General features: G+C 33.5%; 1 protein-coding gene across 1 annotated transcript in view; it reads right to left on the bottom strand.

Moving 5' to 3' along the window:
• Nucleotides 1-559: 559 nt before the first annotated feature.
• Nucleotides 560-22,889, bottom strand: part of LOC145260530 (pancreatic lipase-related protein 2-like) — a 65,163-nt gene continuing 42,833 nt past the window's right edge. The window contains exons 3-9 of the mRNA XM_080118733.1: nt 21,190-21,352; nt 19,192-19,420; nt 17,477-17,731; nt 8,944-9,171; nt 5,205-5,310; nt 4,225-4,410; nt 560-782 (exon numbers count right to left, since the gene is read on the bottom strand). Coding sequence (XP_079974859.1) covers nt 713-782; nt 4,225-4,410; nt 5,205-5,310; nt 8,944-9,171; nt 17,477-17,731; nt 19,192-19,420; nt 21,190-21,352 — 1,237 coding nt within the window. The 3' untranslated portion in view covers nt 560-712. The remainder of the gene's footprint in view (nt 783-4,224; nt 4,411-5,204; nt 5,311-8,943; nt 9,172-17,476; nt 17,732-19,191; nt 19,421-21,189; nt 21,353-22,889) is intronic.

The following is a 22,889-nucleotide window of genomic DNA, read 5'->3' as shown; positions in this document are numbered from 1 at the left end:
TTTTTTTTTTTTTTTGTTGGGGTATTGCAAACAACATTTGTTACGTAGGTTAATGCAGAGAAAGAACAATTAACATGTGTGAAAATTGTACTAATGAGTCAGAGTCATTACTTGTCAAGGTCAAAAACCACTCAAGGATAAGGGCTAATGGAATGGATAGATTGTCAGTTGAATGATGAAGAATATTATGAGAGTGTTGAAAATTATGAATAGAATTAACAAAATCTGATTACTTCTGAGGATTTTTTATGCCTAGTATTTGTTGGCATTGAATTTAAAGATGACCATGCTGTAGTCTGCAGGGAAGTAATGTTATATTAGTGTTCCACACATGAAAATTCTTGGAAAGAAATTGCTCATGGAAATTCAATTTGATGTTAGGCATACGAAAAGAGAAATAAAAGTGGTTTGTAGTTGTGGTAATAAGTTCTTGCTGTGAATGTCTTACAGGTATAGGAGCTGAGTCAACTAACTTCCCTCTTCCAAAAATATATTACTCTATTGGCAAAAATGGAAATAACTTTAAAATAGTGTAAAATAAATACATAAAACACAAAAATGCTCTTGAGATTTATTTATTATATAAATTTTTTTAATTTAATTTAAATTTAATTTAAATTAAATTTTCGTTTAATTTTCACTTTTTATTCCAATCAAATGTTTGCATTAAAACCGTCAATTTTCTCAGCTTGATCAGGGTCACATCTGAATTTTAATCCATTACTTTAAATGTGCGAGATGTCTTTGCCTTGATCACGGCGTTCTTTACTGAAAATCTGTACCTGGAAAGAAAAAACACCAAAGTCAAAATTTTGCTAACAACAAATTCATGTACATGAATATGTAAGGGAGAATATTTTGATCATTGAAAAGCATCTATAAAACCTTCTCCTAACCTAATGTTTTGAAGTACTTTTATGAGAAACGATCGATTCATAAGACGAGTTTGTTTTTGACATGTGGACGTAATTGAAAACATGTCACATGATTTTTTTTATTCCGTTTTTTTCTTCTTGTTTCCAGATGATTTTAATGAAAAAATGCGTGATCATTTTTAAGGATAATTTTGATGTGCAGCTTTTGGGTTAATAAATATAAATTAATATATAAATATTTAATTCTATGCGATTAAATCTTACAATACGTCAAACTATAAAAATAGAGATTACACAACTAAAGTTCAAGAAACTTTCCGATAGTTTCGTCAACATTCTCTCTCTCTCTGTATATATATATATATATATATATATATATATATATATATATATATATATATATATATATATATATATATATATTATATATATATATATATATATTTCTTTTTGTTCATTCTCTCTCTATCTTCCTTTCTTTATCTCTCCCCCATTTATTTCTCGCTCTCTCGCTCATTCTCTCTCTCTCTCTCTCTCTCTCTCTCTCTCTCTCTCTCTCTCTCTCTCTCTCTCTCTCTCTCTCTCTCTCGTATAGATATGTCCGTGCATGAGTGTGTATTAGAATGTCTTTTATCGTTTTGCTTTTCGCTTATGAAGGCCAAATGCCACTCGAGGATAAAGGTTAATTAGATAGAATGATTGTCCGAAGAAATTGGTTTGGAAGATGGACAAGTTGTAATCTGCAGATAAGGAGTCTCGTGGCAATATGTTTCACAGATGGAAATCCCTTGAGAAGAAGATTTGTTTGTGAAAATTTTATCTGATGCTAGACACGCCGAGGTAGAATTGAGACGTATCTTTATATAGGTAGAAGACTGCATCAAGAATTAAGTAGAATAAGTGGTTCTAGCAACAGATTAGATGTAAGCCTTCTATTTTAGGTCAAGAGTGAAAGTAAGTACTAAGTTCCAAGGAAAGAGCGATTTATTTCAACCGGGACAAAACAAGAATCTAGGTATTGGTGATCGAAGGGACAGAAACTTGGTTTTAAAAGTGTTTAAAATAACGAGCCACTCCCCACCCTGACGCATTGCACCATATACTCCAGACACGTGCTCTTCATGTATTGCCATATGCAGTTGTATCATCTGCACAGATGTCAACAGGTGATCTCAGAATGTGACAAGGAAGATCGTTAATAGAGATTAAGAAAATTCTTCATTCGAATTGAAGCATTCATACTATTGACTTCTATCCATTAACAATTACTTTAAAACTATCAGAGGAAGAATTCAGTGGTTGCAAGTACACTGCAAAATATTTTATAGCAAGTAAGTTTGTGAAGCAATCCTTTGTGCCTTTGATATGTCGAGAGCTATTGCTCTAAAAACAAAGCCCGTGGTCAAGAGATTCACTGATTCTATGCGATATTATAGTTAATACATGAGCAGTTGACCTTGCAGGATGAAATCCATATTGCTTGTCACTAAGTAAATTATTTTTACACAGGTGCTTGACAATTTTTTCATTTATTAATGATTCAAAGAAACTTTACTCATAATTAATACAAGACTGGTAGGTCAGTTATGAGATGCTGAGCACTGATCATTAGTATTTTTAAATACTGAACAGATCAACAAGTTTTTCAAAAGTACAATTTTATCAGAATAAAAGCAAGTTCTGGTAGGAGTTTCTTAAACACGACAAGAAATACTGTCAAGACGTGTTGCCTTGCTGGCATCAAAGTTACAGATAAGCTTATCAACCTCTCAGACGTACTTCACTTGTCTTAAAAAGAGGAACCAGATATATGTCTATCACTAAGTTTATTAGCAGAGGAAAATTTTTTTTTTTTTTTAAATTGCAATTTCACCCCAAACAAGGCACATTGCCACTTTGCTGTGGGAGGCTACTATCAGGGACATAAGCTACAGGGGTACTATGTGGGGAGTTGGGCTGAAGGATGTCGGTTCACATTACACTTGAACTTTTGCATGTCAGTACAGTTGGGGAAGCAGGAACTCAGAAGGGAATTCCAAAGTCCAGCGGTTCTGGGAAAGAAACTACTGGAGTAGAAGGCTCTCTTACATCTAGGGATCTCAACTGTGAAGGGGTGGGATTTTGCTGCTTGTCGGGTTTGTCGGGGGTATTTGTGTCGAGGGGATAGAAGTGCTTGCAGTTTGTCGGAGCATTCACCATTGAATTACTTGTAGAACAGGCAGAGGGATGCTACATTTTGTTGATGGGACAGAGGCTGAAGCTTAGATGACAGTTCAGGACCTATTAAGTTGGCGACTCTCTTTTGAACATTGTATAGGAGTGAGAGACTAGTAGCAGATGCACCAGCCCAAATATGACAACAATACTCCATACATGGGCGAATGGTGGCCTTATAGAGGTACAGGATACTTTCGAGCGTTAGTAGCTTTTTCAGTAGAGAGAACCTACCTTTTTCACAGCGTTTCTGGCAATGCTCTCAATGTAATTTTTCCAACTCATGTTTCCTGTGAACGTTAGGCCTAGGAGTTTAAAAGATGTACTTTCAGATAAAGATTCTTTGGCCATTGCTATTGGTGGTAGAGAAGGTTTCTTGTAGTTATTGAAGGAGACAAGTTTAGTCTTAGATTCCGGTAGTTGATGGCCCTGATTACAGAGGATGGAATTTGTAGAAAAATTCTTTGCAAAAAATTTAGCTTTACCAGATGTTGATGAAATTACCTTGCGACTTTATAATGATTGTTGGAGTAAAAGTCTTACATTTGTTCAGTGCTCCATTTGGTATTTTCCAAAAATCACAGAAACTGAGCCTCTGCTCAGCAATTCAGGTCTGAACAAAATGGGCATCAGATTCTTCACCTTCATTCTAACTTATTTGCAGTAGTTTTGAAAGCATTATTCTTGTGGTATCTATTCTATTGATAAAGATTAAAAAAACATGATTTCTATGAGCAATAGTAGCAGCCGATGAGAGAGTGTATGTAGGAACTTGTATGCAAGAGATTTCAGTTAACAATGTGTATATGCTGGAGTTGTATTTAATAATTTGTGAAAGTCTTTTGTCATGTGTAAGCTGCTTGCCAACAGAATCTCAGTTCCAGAGACACTAGGCAGTGAAATGTAACATGAACACACGTGCTGTCTGTAGAAGAAAGCTTTGTGTTTGGGTTTTTATAGTATGCTCGAATTTTCGGCAGTGATTATCCTCGTTTCTCTTACTTGCTGAGAAAAGCTGATGATTGGAAAATTTGTCCAATATGTAAAAACAGCATTCACCATCGCCGCTGCCTCTAAGAAAATATTTTGACAAACTGGCGCATCTAACAAAACAAAACAAAACAAAACCACTTACATTTTATGCGTCTCCCCACTGAAGATGTTAAGAGAGCCAAGTGTCCAATCGCTGCTGAATATGAAACCAAGAATTTTTTTTGTCTTGACGTATGACACCGACACACTTTCCAATTCACCAATGTCTTTGTGTACAAGGAACAAGGAGGCAAAAGGAATGTTATGAGCCAGAAGGCGACTACGTTTTCTGAAAAAAAAAACAAAAAAAACGATGGGAATAAAATAAATAAAATAAAAAGTACTGCTGGCTTAATTGTAAGCATTATGTTTCCATGTTCAATGTTGTTTTTGGTGGAAAGGTGTTTTTAGGCAATAAATATGTAATTCTGATTTAAAATCTATATTACATTTTTCTTAGTCTGTCTCTGTTTGTTTGTCGATCTGTCCGTTTCACTTTTTCTAAGAAATTACTGCGCCGATCTGGCTGAAATTTTGCATGGACCTTTTTTATAATAAGGTGCAACAATATGAATATTATGGTAAACATTAAATACACAGTTGGGGATTAGTATTTAAGTTCTACTTTTTCTCAGAAACTACTAGCCTGATCTGTCTGAAATTTTATATGAACCTTTATTATTATAAGGTGCAGTGAACTAAGTATTATGGTATCGATTCGATGCAAAGATTAATAGGGATTAATATTTAATGCAAAAATGAGCACAAATTTAACCATATTCAACCATTAATTTGGCATAAAGCATTCGTCCTAAGTCAATGGGCTATAACTTTTGCCCGTTAAGAGCTAAAATGTTTTGTAACATTTTTCATAAATCCACAGAAGACAAATTTTTTCTGTGTGAACTGACAATTGGGTGTGCCATGTTCGATTCTTGCCAGGTCCGTAGTAGCGCTTTCATTAGTAATGGCGGCAACTTTTGCGTGGTCACTGTAGTAGACAGCTGATTTATATCAGAAAGCAATAAACCAGCAAAACAAGATCAAAATATGTTGATCCATGGTTGTTGTGTTATTACTTACCCAACGACGTTGGTGACTTGTGTTTCTCCTTTTGTCCCTTTCAATGTCACGAATATCTTACCCATAATGTTGCTGAGGCCAGTGATATTCAGTCGGTAATGATAACCTGTAGTAATAAATTCATTAAGAAGAGGTGACAACCTTATGATAGACTAGTGCAGACACAAACGGAAAAGAAAAAATATGAGATTGACGTTTAAAACAGAATTTGAACATGGAGCACACAACAAAATAACAAATAACGATCAGATGATATAGTTGACGATCATGCATGAAAAGTGTTTAATTATCCTCTCTGACCGTAAGACATACTCTACGTTCACGTCTTGCAAGATTTTATTTGTTAAACAAAAGTTTGTACATGTTATACATATGGAGTCTTTCCTACTTTTGATGATCGCTGCTTTTCCATGAGTGTACCATGATCCGCTTGTGGTTGTTGATTTTCTGTTTAACTTCAGACGAATTTACTCATGCATAAAAACACAACAGAGACTTGAATTTCAAGGTTTTATTTAGAGAAACTCGGAGAAAGACCATCTAAATTAGTTTTTACTTAATTTTCTTAACTTAGTCCTAAAGATGGGAATTGAGAGATGCAAACAGGCAGACATTCAGGTGACATTTACTTAGATTCTCTCTACATTCTTTAATGCATCTCACCTCGCTTCCTGGCTCAGACTGATTAGAAACTCTGTTCTTTCCCCTAAACATGTGATGTCATCTTTTTGTCATTTCATTTGACACCTATATTTCTAGTGCATTTTGTCTAGGGAGCTAACCTTTGACTCCCACTTCAAACATGCCACCTGTAGCTGGGTATATTTCCACTTGCTGCCAGGTTATTCTAACATGTACTAATGTAACCCTTGCCAAAATTCATACTAGTAAACATAATCTCTACTTACTCACGTAGGGTCCCAATATATAACAGTCTATGATCTTTGGTTTAGTTTGAGCGAGCCTACAAATATAATGTCACATGGTACACAAAGAACAGCAAAAACGAAATGATTCAAAGATCAAGGGAGCCGGGTGTATGCGAAAAATAGAAAGGACAAATAAATTTTCGTCGTTAATTTTTTTTCTCTCTGATTAAAGGTTGAGTGAATGTTGAAATTCATGCCTTTTGCTTCTGCTTTCGCTACAAATCAAAAAAGGTATAATTTAAAAATCCAAAAAAACAAATATCAGTTTATTGACGTAATACTGAGAACGAGCATTTAACACAATAACATTATTTAGCACACATTGCGATACTTTAGTTCAAATAAATACCTAAAAATGGCGTATATATATATATATATATATATACAGGCGGCAAAAAGAAAGCCCGCAATTTTTTCAAAAACTGCAAATTTAAGCAACTGTAACTGTTTAAACAAACTATACCTCATTTGATTGGCCTTTTATTCTTCTATAATTTTACTTCTTCATATATATATATATATATATATATATATATATATATATATATTATTATTATTATTATTATTATTATTATTATTATTATTAAATAATTATTATTCATTTATATATATCCCCAAAACCTCTGACCTTTATGGAGGGGAGACTAAAACTTGCTGCTAAGGTTTCAAATGATCTGAAAAAACAACAAGAGGAGACTTGATTCCAAATATTTCTCATATGTTATATTTCCCCTCTTTTGGAAATAGGATACAAATATGAATATCTCCAGCATCAAATAATCTTTATACATTGTGAAATTTACTTTATGTATGAAAACCAAACATATGAGAAATATTATTAGAATCAAGTCTCCCCTTGCTGTTATTTCAGATCATTTGAAACATAGCAGCAAGTTTTAGTCTCCTCTTCATCAAGATCAGAGGTTTTGGAGAAATATCAGATATTTTGTAATTCATATACAAAACTAGGAAAACAAATGATTACGATCGAAATATTGGTAAAGGTGCAGTATTTTTCCACCCTCAAAAAATTCTTTAAAATTATTACTATTAAAAATTTTAGGTTTTTGAAGGTGCTGAAAACGAAAATAACGTTTAAAATTCCTGGAAACGAGTAGCTTCAAAGATATGAAGAAATAAATAATAATTTCAAAATTGATCAAAATAAGCATCAGAATGAACACACTTTTGCCAACGCAAAACAATTTATGCCAGTAAAAATCTTGCGTTCAGATGGTGATAAAGTCAAGTGAAGTTGTCGAGGTGCCTGAAAAAGTTGTAGTCGGTAGGTGAGAGGTCTGGAGAGTATGGCGGATGAACAAAGTTTCATAGCTCAATTCGTTCAATTTCTGCAAGTTCGGTTTAACAACATGTGACCGGGCATTGTCATGGAGGAGAATTGAGCCTTTTCTGTTGAATAATGCTGGGTGTTGTTGTCAAAGTTTCTGATGAATTTCATTCATTTGTTGATAGTACTTCCCCGTCGTAATAGTTTCGCCTGTATTATAAAAAAACTTTAATGATGGGACCAGTTGCAGACCAAAACAGTCAGCATAATCTTCCTTTGGTGCAACCCTGGCTTCGGGAAGTGTTGTGGAGCTTCATCAGTGTCTAACCACTGAGCTGAGCATCACCAGTTGTCATAAAGAACTCACTTTTCATCGCAAGTCACAACCCGGTCGATAAACGGGTCGTTATTGTTACATAAAAGAAGGGAAGATGACACTTCATAAAGGCGTTTCTTTTGGCTGTTGTCCAATTCGTGAGGCACCCATTTATCAAGCTGTTTTTGTCTTTCCAATCTTTCTCAAGTGGTTGGAAATCGTCGTATACATTACGTCTAATTCAGAAGCAAGTTCTTGAACAGTTGTATGTGGATCGGCTTCGACTATGCTCATCATCTTCAAGACTCTTGTAGCCACTACGGTATTTTTTAACCACCATTGTGCTGTGCATTCAGTAGCAGTTCCTGGGCCAAATGCTTCATTGATATCGTGAGCTGTTTCAGCAGCTTTTTGGCTTAGCTTGAATTGAAATAAAAAAATTTGCGAATTAGCTTTTTTCCATCTTGTATTCAACGTTCTGAAAAGAAGACATAATTGTTTTAAAACGAAAGCAATTTAAACGATTTGTTAGAGCGAAAAACGCTCTTTAAAATGATATATAAAGTAAAGGGATTATAACGAAATATATATATATATATATATATATATATATATATATATATATATATATATATATATATATATAGTAAGTTATACAATGTATATGGCGATTAAGCTACACTGAATATTCCGTGTTTCATCCACTCTAGAACTCTTCAGGCTTATGCGTATAAGCCTGAGGAGTCCTAGAGTGGATGAAACACAGAATATTCAGTGTAGCTTAATCGACATATACATTTTATAAATTACTAACTAGCTCTACCTACGTATTGAGCACTTTTGAAGTAAATACTTAAAGTTTACACATAAATTTATACTTTTGTATATTTATTTTATGTGAGTAAATGAAATAGTTTATATATATATATATATATATATATATATATATATATATATATATATATATATACACGTTTTCAAATTTTACCATAATCAGACTGACTGACACATTCTAGTTTGTCCTGTTAAAAGCGACTCCATATTTTTTCCTGACAACATTTTAAGCAAGAAAATTAAAGCGAAATAGGGATCAAATCACTGCTAAAAACTCCCTCAACCATAACTCATTTCTGTCTTAACTTCCTGATCTGGTCCAGTTTACAAAGGGTCAAAATACAACATCCATCTTTGTGTGTGGAGACTTACCGCAATAAGGAGCATCTGCAAACGTCTTGAGCATGTGGACACCACGGCCTGAGGCCTTATCTGAATGGAAACCTAACCTGCCCATATCATGTCGAGCCAAACAGTTGGCCTTTTCTAACTGTGAATAATTCTGACATGGGTAGGTATGGAATGGACAGCCAGAGTTGACAGATTCGATAAAAAACACTTGGGCCCGCCTATGGCTGCAGAGAAACGTATGTTTCATCTCTGAAATACGAAAATAATTTCACCTTTATTGAAAATAGAAATAAAAGCAAAAGAGTTTACTTGGATAAGTATATTTCATTTTGATTGAAGGGAGTACAAGAATAATGTGGGAAGTCTATGTTTACGTTAGACAACTTTATTTTATTGTATATAAAACTTGAAAATTGAGATTGTTCCTCATATCTGTATATATTCTTATTTATACTAATAAGTCACCACATCGATGTCAAAAGCTATTCGAGGGTAAGTGTTAATAAAATTGTCCATTGGATGATGAACAATGGCTATGAGAGAATTGGAAACAATGGATGCAAAGGACAAAATTTGATTACATAAGAAAACAACACAAGTATTTATTGATATTAGAACTGAAGACAACCATATTGTAGTTAGCTGGCAAGCAGTCTGATGGTAATGTGTTTCACAGGTGAGCACTTCTGGAAAAGAAACTTCATGTATGAAAATTCTATTTGGCTATATCTGTTCCAGGAGAAGTGAAGTACATGATTATTGTACTAATAACATAGTCCAACAATTACACATGAAAATTGATTAGTCAGAATCAAAGTTTGATGTGTCAGCCTAAATACTATTCAGGTCCAACTTTCAAAATCTCACAATATAACTTTATATGTTAGATACTTATATTATCACATAACGTAAAATATTATATATATACAATAATACATATATATAATCATGTTGTGGTAGCATCTGTCTTTTTTTTTTACAAAGAGGTCACCACATATCAAGGCCCGGAGGCCACCTGAGGATAAGGGTTAATGTGTGTATTGTAGTCATTGGGACAGTTGCATAATAATCGTTTGTAGAAGTAATTTGGTATTATTAGACCATTTATGAGGACAGCTCCACAAGAACTTGTTTATGTTAGACTTGAAAATAATGATATTGTAATCAGCTGAAAAACAGACCATAGATTGGAGCTCAGTCGAACACTTGCCATGAAAATAGCGATAGAGCTGGGATAGGCTTGCAATGCCTCTTCTGTGGGAAAGCGGTTGCAGAGAAGAGAAAAGGGCATTTTTTCAGCAACCCTGGTTATGCTCCATCTCAGATCGGGAGTGAAGGTCAGATCCAGAAGTTTGTCTAAACATGGGGCGTCCTCAAGGTAAGAGCCGTTCATTTCAATATTAGCCAGATGTGGGTCAGAGCGTTGATGATGGAAAAGTTGGAAGCTTGGTTTTAGATGTAGTAAAATTAACAAGTCACATTTTTCCCCATTGCACCACGTGCTCAAGATCAGAGGAGAGAGAATCAGAGAGATTGTGGCCGTTTCTCATCTTAGAAGTGTTGCCATAGATGGTGGTGTTGTCTGTATAAATGTCTATGAATGATCTAAGAATGTGATTTGGAAGATTATTGATTTTTGGCCCGGAATGGGATGCTGGCATTAATATTGTGAGCTTCTGATTTCTGCGCATCAACCACTACTCTTCAGAAGACAATAAAGTTCTGCATGTCAGATTATCCTGTTGCCGAATTGCAGAGTATGCTGTAACTGTGCAAGCCTATCCTGGATCGAGCGATTCTGTTGCAGATTCTGTTTTAGAATTATGATCATGCCAAACTCTGTATGTGAGCGTGAAGCGACGATTCACTGCAATGCTTCTTCATGAGGTGCTGTCATTTCTACATGATCAGTGAAGAACGTCTCACTTCCGCATTTTGGTCAACTCAAAGACAGGCACAGTTGAAGAGGCTTCTGGTATGGAAGCACATTCCATCCTCCAACTTATTGACGGCATAGAACAACAGCAGAGAGAAGAAAATGCCATAGAATATCACAGAGAGTATGCACCTCTGCTTCACCCTTCTAAATTGGGAAAGAGTCAAAGGGAGAGCTATCGTATTGTATGGTGCTTTGCATATCCTCAGGAAAAGGTGATAATTATTAAGAGTTTGGAGGTGGGGACATCAAATCTTTTGCAGCAGAGTAAAAAGTCCCTTTCTGATACAAGCTCAAAGGCTTTGGTCAGGTCCATGAAGGTAATATACCATGGTTGTCTCTGTTCATGGTATTTTTTCTGGAACTGTCAAAGGAAAAGATTATGCCGACAGTTGATCTTCCTGCTCTAAACCCACATAATAATATGATATACTATAATATAATAATAAACATATATATATAATTGTAATATTTATATAAAATTAGGTATGTGTATATTTGTATGTAGCAAAATAATTAACTGGTCATTTTTCAATTCATTTTGAAACGCAGCTGCTAGGTTTAAGGAATTGTATACTTAATTTATTTTATTTAATATAGGAATTCATTTTTTTCTAAGCACTGTTAATATATGGAATACAAAATTCAAACTTTAGCGGTTTTAAGACTAAAACTAATGCAGACATTATTTTTATATATATATATATATATATATATATATATATATATATATATATATATATATATATATATATATATACAACGATACCAAGACCAACTCAAAATCACCCTGAAAAATATTGGGTTTGATATTCACATCTGGAAACAACACCCTGGGTTCAGCACTCATGGCGCCGATTCATCATATCCTAGCACCAAACAACAAACAATATGAAACAGAAAGGATAAGACTGGTGAAAATTAAGAAATAGGCAAGAAAAAAAAAAAACAGATTAATCTGAAAAGCCATCTGAAAGCTAAACACTAAAAGAAGAGGAAATTGAAATTTTTAGATATGAGAAATCGTCCGACATTAATAATAAGAGGTGTTAACTTTGTGATGTAAATTTATCATATAACGATCAAGCGTTTAATAAACAGTGCAAATACTTTGCAATCCTTGCTTAGAATTAAGTAGATGGTGGCGAAACAGTCACCGAAGGGTTGGAAATCTTTGTCATTTTATCATTAATGATTATTTTTTTTCTTTATTTCAGATATTTTACAGATAATATTTTGGAAATTAACTATGTATAAGTATAGCATTGAACAACGTACGCAAATTGTGAATTGTTTTACCAAAATCAGGGGTCAATTTGATATATCTTCAAAGACGAATATAGAATTACTTCAATTGGGAGATAAAAATATAAACATCAGAAAAAAAATTATTTATGTTACATTTTCATTATAAATACATTGCGGTTCTGTCCTCAACCGCAGTCGCAGCGAAGGGCCCGAGACAACCGGTTCTTCGTATCTAGCTATCAGGAAAAAGGGGAAAATAAACAGACCGGCGTGTTTATACCGTACCATGGCAACACAAGGCTTTGCAACAATTCCTCAACCTTTGACTCCAAATCCACCACCGCTTTCACCTGAAAGTGACAAAACTGATATCGTTTCAAATCGTGAATCAACTGGAACAATTATTCTTCCATACAACGAACACTAGATGACGATATTAACCTGCAACATAAACAATGCGACAAATACGAGGAATTGAAGTATCGAGATGCCAAACTATTCAACGAGCTCAAGGTGAGTGATGCACTTTCTTGGAACTAATTATTGTGGTGCTTTTACCAATGATTTTACTAAGAAACCTTTAAATGCATTCGATTCATGTAGTAAAACGCATGTCTTAGACTATGGTACTGATATACATACTGTAGAAGCAGATTATAAATGTATTGATTGTTTACATAGCATTGACACACCTAGTAGTCTTATACTCGGTAGCATATTCAGAGGTAAAATATTATTAGACAGTATATCTAATACGTACAGTGATCAAATGTTACGATCTGGTAAACGTTTGCGTGAGGCAGACGAACAAATGGAAGTTGATAAATATCTGCATACTGACGCTACAATGATAGAGGAGGGTGAGAGATGAAAAATAGGTGACAGTAATCCAATAGTACATAAATGTTTTAATAGATTATTTGTCTATTATATAGATCATGAGGGAGGAGGACACCATCAACTTACAGTAAAACGTGACGGTAATAATGTATTATTAGACATTAGATTTCGAATGATGGATATACCATACAATTATCTGAATGCTAGCATGACAAACGTAGAACTGGGAACGTATCCTTTTAGAGTAAAGAACTGTGGATTTCAAATTATAAATATTGCTCCTATAACAGACGAACTTGGACAAGTACAAAATACAACTGTTATTAACACAGCATTTAATACTCGTCCGTGGATGTAGACTCCAAATACGGAATATTTCAGCAAAGAGATTTTTACAATGAATTCATTACCTAACAAGAATTTTACAAAAAATATTCCGTCTACTCGAACTGAGGGTGGATTACATAATTGTGTCGCATATAGGAAAATTTCGTATACATGTTGGAAGCATCAAACAGGTGTAGAAATAGCAGACAAACAAACTACATCCGATGTAGACTTACAAAGTATAATGAGCATATATATATATATATATATATATATATATATATATATATAATACAGATGCATGGAAAATGGTAGCAACTGGTGATACATTCGGTTATAATTGGATGAACACAAACATGGTTTAATTTGTGTGCCTGTAACTCATTTTATAACATTTATAATTCTGGTCCGTCTTTACGACCTATGCATCCTATACCGGTAGAAATGAACTCTAAAACAGCTGTAGATACAGATGAAACGCCTTGGATGCCTGAAAAGGGTGGTAAATGGCAAAAAAAAAAAAAAATGCAAATCCTAATGTAACTGGTGATAACTGGAATGTTACGGGTAAAAGTTGTCTAACTCAGATGCCAATAAATCCTTCAAATCCACCCCTTGTATGTACATTAGATCCAATTCTTATATTAGATAACGCAATCCTGCAAAAATAGCATTCTATCTTGTAGGAAATTACTTTTCTGAAGTCGACTTTGAATACATCTCAGGATATCCTCAGATGATCGGTTTCATATATCCAAATACTGATAGAGCTTTCGTGAATGCATGAAAAAAGGCTAATGTCTGTATGTTTCCTTCTGGTTTACGTCATCACACTGGTACACCTAATAGTGACACAGCGACATTCATTCCTGGAACTAAACGTTAACACATGTATATCTGTATTTAATTACGTATTAACCACTTTTTTATTCTCATCAGCAGATTGCCGATGAGAGGATATACATGGCAGTATATCAGTTCATTTCGGATGAGTTTGTATTGCCTAAACGATATCTTCATAAATACGTGCGAACGATTGGAAAGCCAATATGATTGTAAAGATATACACGATGCACACAAACATATGATAGCAGAGGCGGGTTCTAAATTTTTCAATTTTATTAAGTGACGCAAAGGTCATATACCATCCTGCTGAGAGAAAGGAATTATGCAAAGGGAAGCCGTGGAACACGTATAATCATTTTCATGCCATATGGAAGTCAAGTTGTGAACCACGAAAAGATTCATCATGGTACAATGTAATAAAAACGTATCACAAGGCTACATTTTACCGTAGAAGTATTCCGAAAATATTGCACATGAAATTTCCGAGTAGTGATTGTAATTATTATTGTAGGGAACCTCGACAAATCCTTATCATGTCTGATACTCCAATAAGCAGTTGGTGTATGATGAAACGCCTTGAAAAACCAACTATTAATAAACCAGTAGTTACATCGACTAAAAGAGACATTGATAACGAACCAACATTTACAAACGTCAGTGGGGGATCACTAGACCTATTTAATTATCTTAATTGGGTGTGGGCGAGCAAAAGTTATAGGTCTTAGGGAGAGATGAAAGCTGACTGGATAGCCAAAAACACGAACACTAATAACAATTTCATGAGAGCCATATCGCATCCACAGTATGGCACTACTATTAAAAAGGTTATAGACTGTAATAGGATCAAACTAGTCAACCAAACTTTTATGGGTAAATATAACAAAAAGGATTGGGGGTTTATCTAAATAATACTACATATCTGGATGTCTCGTTGCGGTTATTTCGATTAATAATGAACAGACAAAACATTCAGATAGACAAATTTCTAAACGATATATGGTGCATACTCAACCAAAATTACACACAAAAAAAACCTATTCATTATACAAGGTGTTCCCGATAGCGGGGAATCCACCATTACAAGATCAATAGTAGAACTATTTCAACACTCAGCAACTGTCCAGGGTACAACTAGTTTCTCGTTCATGAGTCTTGTAAATGTAGAAATAGGATTAATAGAGGAGACGAATATGACTAGGGAGACGCTACAAGCATTCAAAAAATTAGTGAGGGCGTGGATACGGAGGTGAATATTAAATATGGACCCGACCAAACGATTAAAAAGGACACCAATAATAATTACAAATAATAACGATTTCGACCAACACGCTGAATATACCGAGAAGCAAGCACTCAAATCTCGATATATTAAATATGTTTACTAACCAATCCGATCTTGTAGCTAAGGCAAAGAAACCTCTGAATCCTGCCATATGGAATTCTTTATTTGAGGAATATATCCTTTCAGAGGATACTTCAAGTGACTCTGATAGTGCTCTCTCTTCGTTTTAGATGTATATGAAAAAGATCTTTCATCTAGAACACCAGAGGATCAATCTACTACATCAGCTCAACCATCAACACTTCGAAAACTAATTATTAACATGTTACATGCATCGAATGCATTTAAAGGTTTCTTAGTAAAATCATTGGCAAAAGCACCACAATAATTAGTTCCAAGAAAGTGCATCACTCACCTTGAGCTCGTTGAGTAGTTTGGCATCTCGATACTTCAATTCCTCGTATTCGTCGCATTGTTTATGTTGCGGGTTAATATCGTCATCTAGTGTTCGTTGTATAGAAGATTAATTGTTCCAGTTGATTCACGATTTGAAACGATATCAGTTTTGTTACTTTCAGGTGAAGACGGTGGTGGATTTGGAGTCAAAGGTTGAGGAATTGTTTCACAGCCTTGTGTTGCCATAGTACGGTATAAACACGCCAGTCTGTTTATTTTCCTCTTTTTCTTGATAGCTAGCTACGGTACGGTTGTCTCGGGCCCTCCGCTGCGACTGCCGTTGAGGACAGAACCACAATGTATTTACCATGAAAATGTAACATAAATCATTTTCTTATCTGATGTTAATAATTTTATCTCCCAATTGAAGTAATTCTATATTCGTCTTTGAAGATATATCAAATTGAACCCTGATTTTGACTGATATGAACTCTTCCTTTATGCTTTGCTTTATGCCTCCATCGATAAAAACAATTACCCTGCCTATGTCTTATATCATCATACACGTATACATGTACACAAAGAGCTTATCGACGGCATTTTCATGTAAGAGATAGCCCAAGTCACAACATAATTCGAAACATTGTGCGCCGATTTGAAGACCAAGGAACTGTACTTAATCTTCCGTGAGCTGGCAGACCTCGAGACGTCATCATAAATGAAAATAGGGAAAGAGTGCAAGAGAGCATGGAGAAGCATCCTGAAACATCGAGTCGACGTTCCACACAACTAGGGACATGTCGAAGCTCACTACACAATAAAATTATTTCCTTATAAAGTGCAGCTTGTTTAAAACTTGAGGCCTGAAGATTTTCAAACAAGGGTTCAATATGCAGTTCGAATACAAGAACTTGTCCAAAATGACCCCAATTTTCTGCAAAAGTTGATCATGTCAAATCAAGCCCATTTTCATTTGAATGGATTCGTTAACAAACAAAATTTCCGATGTCTTAGTCAGATCGTCTTCAGATTACAGAAAAATATCATCAAAAATAAAGAATCTGTTTAAGTTCAAAACCCTTCAGTGACTTTTTGGACATCCTGTATAAAAATAGAAAGGAAGAAGTGTATGGTACATGTAAGAATGACAAAACTTCCAAAAAGTTAATTACTACACAAGTGGATGAGGAGGGGCGGCCATATTTTTTAAGTTTCAGATGAGGATGGGTATATTTACAAAGTATATGTGAACGTGGGCAATGGGTGGATATTTATTTCCAAGAAATAGTTGATTTTGCATAATTTTTAGAGCTTTTAGAACTAATTTTTCATTTTTTTTCAAAATTTATGTCGTAATTTTTAAAATGTAAAAAAATGTTATGTAAGGTGAATATTTGGAAGAAATTTTTTGTTTTGATAATTTGGATAAATTTCAAATTTCAATTTTTTTTCAGAATTTAATTTCCAAATTTATTTTCATTATTTTTTCCAAATTTATTTTGAATTTTTTTTAATGTTATGTAGATGACACCATGGGGTAGATAATTTCAAGAAATTTCCGGATTTTATAATTTTCTAAATTTCAAATTTGCAAATTTTTTCAAAATATATTTTCAGAATTTAAAAAACGTTGATACGTTGTATAGGATGTGTATTCCCAAAAATCAAAATCTAGTCACCTTTTCCAAGATGATCCAACAAGTGAGAAATTCCTTTGATAATCGATCCAGGAATCTTCGAAATTGGACAACCTGGTTGATACTGTCCACCATTTGCATAGACGTCAAGATGACCGATTGGTTGTTGGATCCCAATGGCAAAATCCAATAAACCTCCGGTGTCAGTGTGAATGACATCAACAAATAGGGCATCAGCTCGATCCAACCTGACTACCGAGTCAGTCTTTTCAAAATATGGTCCTGCGGGATCCAAACCTGACAGAGACAGACATACAACGTCAAGTTAAAAAAATTAACATATTGTTGAGGACAGGTCGTTATCAAAATGAAAGAATGTTAAGGTCAATCCATACAAAATTAATTTTATTTAACAAATTGTTAAGAAAATGAAAGTTCAAGAATATTCAAAGATTATTCATTTTGTTTGTATCTTTCGGATTATTCTTTTCATTTTAAGTGCCATTTTTTAACAATGTTGTAGTTGATGTATCTTGTTGAACTCGGGAATCATTTTAGGGCTTCTACCTAGTCATGGCTGACAGAACAAGAGCATGCTACCTATGGAGTAAATGAAGAGTTTCATTCAAAATTCAGTGCAGATTCCAGAGATCAACAAGATACACCTGGAGAAGGTCAGAGGTCAAATCGACCGAAATGTTGTCAAAAAAACACGTAAAGTGAGAACAGTAGTTCGCATGATATGAATAATCACTGATGTCACGTTTTCGAGCAGAGAGAAAACTAAGGCGTTCGGTCAGTCTCTCTGTGGAAGCCGTGCGAATAAGACATCACCAATTATATAGAAATTTATAATCTAAGATGGATGTTACTTGTCTGTTTGTGTGCATCATGTATTCCAGTTAAGTTAGAAAGTTAAGAAGTAGATAATGAAATAAGATAACAATACTCTCTCTCTCTCTCTCTCTCTCTCTCTCTCTCTCTCTCTCTCTCTCTCTCTCTCTCTCTCTCTCTCTCTCCTGACACACACATGAAAACGTGTGTTTGTGTGTATTAGGGTGCCTGCTTTCATAGTCAGAGAGCGAATATACTCACATGCATGCATGTACGCATGCACGGAAGTTTGCCTAATAGTGTGTATAAACTGACTGTTTAGTAGTCTGCGAAAGCATCATGTTAATATAGAGGAGAAAGAGACGAAGAGGCTTACTGGAAAAACATTTATTTTAGAAATATGGTTCCATTTCAAATCTGAAACATATTGTAAGAACAATGTTTTGTGTAGTCATTCTTTTCCGAACTGTTATCCTTATCTTATATATATATATATATATATATATATATATATATATATATATATATATATATATATATATATATATATGTATATATATATATATATATATATATAATTTCTATTAAAATTTAATGTGAATTCCTGTTATGGACCATCCCAAAATTAATCAATCATATCATTGATCTATGTAAGTACTCCCATAGTGTTCTATATATTTTAGCTGGCATTCATTCAAGTTTCATTAATCTTAAGTTTTGAGCCTTGGGCTTTGGGTGGCTTTAAGCCTTGATAAACAATGACCTCAAAAATGAAAAAAAAATGTCCTAATTAGACAAACTTTAATATTAACATCCCCACAGTAACTTTTTTATGTTCAAACCGATTATTAAATTATCATCATATGAAAAATCCCTATAGACATCAGGTCATGTTTTGGGAAATAGATAGAGATCGTTTGTACCTGTGATTCTGCCCAACTTGTTCAGCCTTTTTCCTGCATAGCCAGACACATGTGCTCCCAAACTGTGTCCAATCAGGTGCATCTTTTGAGACATAGCACCCATCAGGTCTATCATGAGATTTATTAGAAGAGACACCTCTGCTCCCACTACGCGAGTGTTTGATGCTGCTTTCGGGTAGAGGCTACGGGCCCCTGGACTCCAGTCGACCACAATCACATTATAATCACCCTTAAATAAAAAAGAGAATAAATTGAATAATATTAAAAAATTAGTTCTTTTTTAGTAATTTTTTCTTAAGACGATCTTTCAGTTGTTCATCAGAGAATTAATAGAGTTAGCTAAGAATAATCAGGAGTTGTTTCCCTTGAATGTTATTCAAGTTATTTTTCCTGAATATATACTATCCCATGAAAAGATGAACACTTTGCTTTCAGAAACCAAAAATATATCTTAATTCACTTACGTTCAAATTTACAACCTGATATTCTGCCTCTTTCTGATTCTGGGATTTAAACGAGTCGACTGGCACATGGCTTTCACAAGTAAGGTGCCTTGCTTTTTGTTGCAATTTAATGGGAGTTTTAGACAGCTAGCAATTTTTTCTATTAGTCACAATTATTTCAGGAATTTGGACAAAATTTACTTCACAGGAGGAGCATGTTCTCGTTCCATCAGCCATGACTAGATAAAGATCCTAAGTAATTTGCAGTTGTATTTTTCAGTCGTCCACACTGAGAAATCCTCGCGCTACCCCCATGAAGTAAAGAAAGGGTTTCGTTTGAAATTCTGTCCAAATTCCAGAGTTTGACAGAAACATTCCCAAGTTCGGCAAGTTACACCAGGTCAGAAGTTACATCGACCAAAACGTTGTGAAAGTAACACTCAAAATAAGAACAGTAGTCCGAAGAATCCAAATAATACAAATAACTAATCCTCATTTCAAAAATTCAGAAACGTAAAAAATCTTCTTTTTTACAAAAATCATTTTTTTCATTATAAATATATTTAATGAAATTGATTTAAATAAAAATATTTAATGAAATTGATTTAAATAAATATATTTAATGAAATTGATTTTAATAAATATATTTAATGAAATTGATTTAAATAAAAATATTTAATGAAATTGATTTAAATAAAAATATTTAATGAAATTGATTTAAATAAATATATTTAATGAAAATGATTTAAATAAATACAATTTATGAAATTGATTTAAATAAAAAATATTTTATTATTTCGGAAATATAAGATTTTTTAAACATTTGTTTTTACAAAAATAATTGCTCATTGGTTTAATATTGTGAAAAGTTTTCTTTTTTTAAAATCATTAATGAAATTGTGAATTATACAAATATATTACGCAATTTAATTTATTTCAGAAATATAATGCGTTTTTTATTATAGAATAAAAAATGAAATAATTTCTTTAACAATTATAATACTCGTGTATCACACAATAATTTTGTTTTACTTTTCGGCACCAAAGAAATTCCAGCAAGTAACTATTGAAATTACTTATAAAGTTTGATTATTATATTTCCGAATTAAAATAAATTTCATTAAATATTTTTATTAAAATCATTTTTATTAAATATTTTCGTAATTAAAATAAAAACATTTTAAGAAAATATATTAAAAAACATATATTACAAAACATTTTTTTTTCTGAAATAAAAAAAAAAAACTCATATTTATATGTGCATATTTATTTGTAATAAAAATATTTTACTTTTAACCAAAACCGGAAGTACCAATGAAGTGTTTTATACTATTTTAACCTAACACCGTTTTCTGCTTACTTCGAGTCGAAAATTATTCCATTATGCTTAAAGAAGTTTTGGGGTCAACCAAAAGACTCTCTGGCACCTCCGTGTCCAGGCAGCTAGTTGATACTATTCCTAGAACTAAAAAAAGAAATTAATAACAAAACTGGTGGAGGCATTGTTCGTTGTGTACATCTGGTAATAACCAATTTATTGCGACGTTCAACTTACATGCTTCAGTAGTTCGCTTGTTAACTGCTTTGTCCATGTTTTCTGACCGGAACTTCTGTAGCCATGGATGATGAATTTCGTGTCCTTGGATGCGACAAAATTGCTCTTTTTGAGAAACTCTTTGTCGTTGAACTTTAAAATCTGCGGCTCTAAACGGTTTGATCTGATTTAAAAGAAAATTCAAAAAACGATTTAAAAACAACTCCAAAATGGTAAAAGAAAACAATGCGGCTAATCATTTCCAAAAATTTAATTTGTCGACTTATACAAGATATCCACCATATAGAGAAATGAAACTTCGAGTTAGTATGTCTCTCGAGTAGATAACCAGGACTTATAAACGCCTAAACTCTATTGAAATCCTCAAAGACAATTCAGGACTGATATAGAATATGGTACAATTTTTAAAAAACTAAACAATGAATCTCGCACAATGTCTGCTATTGAAAAATTATCAGGTCGGATAGAATGTATAATCGATGAAATCGATTAGAATTTAATATGTTTTAACAGAGACTGAAAGTTTTTTTTATATTTTAATGAGTAGTCAGGTGAATTACTGATTAAATCTAACTTGAAAAATCCGACTGATTTAATATATTAGATAAAGGATGAATTGATGGATTTATTTCAAAGAAAAATACCACATCAGCTTTGGGCTTGTTATGAACTCTAAATGACTAGTGCTTCGTCACTTTTGAAAGCAAGGCTACAAAGTGGAAGCAAGGTTCAACTCATAATTTATAAGAATTAAGTTTATCTAAGTTACAATTTACATATAATACGAACGTGTCTTTTAAGTACACAAGTAATAACTAATTGGGCATTAAAACGACAAATCTCATAAAGTCCTGGACTTTATTGAAATTATCAAAGACAGTTAAGGATTGGTTTACAAGTAAGACATAATACACTAATATATATATATATATGTGTGTGTGTGTGTGTGTGTGTGTGTGTGTGTGTGTGTGTGTGTGTGTGTGTGTGTGTGTGTGTAATAAGGGAAGTAGTATTTTCACTGGAGAGCCATGAACTTAACAGCTGTCCTGTTTTTACATCTCAGAAACCGCTACATAGTAAACAGTCAATAATCCTCGTTTTCTATTCAATAATTAAAATTTAGGTTTCTTGCTTGTTCTTCACTGTTAGTTGAATTCCTTTTGAAATCGTGAATTTTCTAGCGCTGATTCAAGTGCTAAATCTGTGATATGTTGAACTTAGTTAATATCCATAGGAATTTAAACTGCATGTTAAATTTTATTTTTTATTATCTTTTATATAAAATACTCAAGCTTCTTTAGACATTCTCTCTCTCTCTCTCTCTCTCTCTCTCTCTATATATATATATATATATATATATATATATATATATATATATATATATATATATATATATAATCTTAGATTGAATATATTGGTGCATAAAATAACAAACAACCACTAGCATATAATGCAATATGCGCTTTATGTAAACAAATGGAGCTTAAGGCATTTGATCATTGTAATTTCACCTTCCTACTTAGCAACAGCCAAAATAGCGCAACAGAAGTGTCCGTGTGGTAAAGTTTCAATCCTGGCTTGAGGTAGTTGCTAGTCTAACCGCACTGAAAAGCTGCGATACAGTGAAACAGTCTATCTGTGTATTACTATATATATGTGTAATGCAATGAAGACGCAAGCAATAAAACTGTAGCAGCCGA

This window comes from Euprymna scolopes, chromosome 36, assembly GCF_053919585.1.
Source record: "Euprymna scolopes isolate OS-2025 chromosome 36, ASM5391958v1, whole genome shotgun sequence".
In the NCBI taxonomy this organism is placed as follows: domain Eukaryota; kingdom Metazoa; phylum Mollusca; class Cephalopoda; order Sepiida; family Sepiolidae; genus Euprymna; species Euprymna scolopes.
This window is presented reverse-complemented; position numbering and strand designations above follow the sequence as displayed.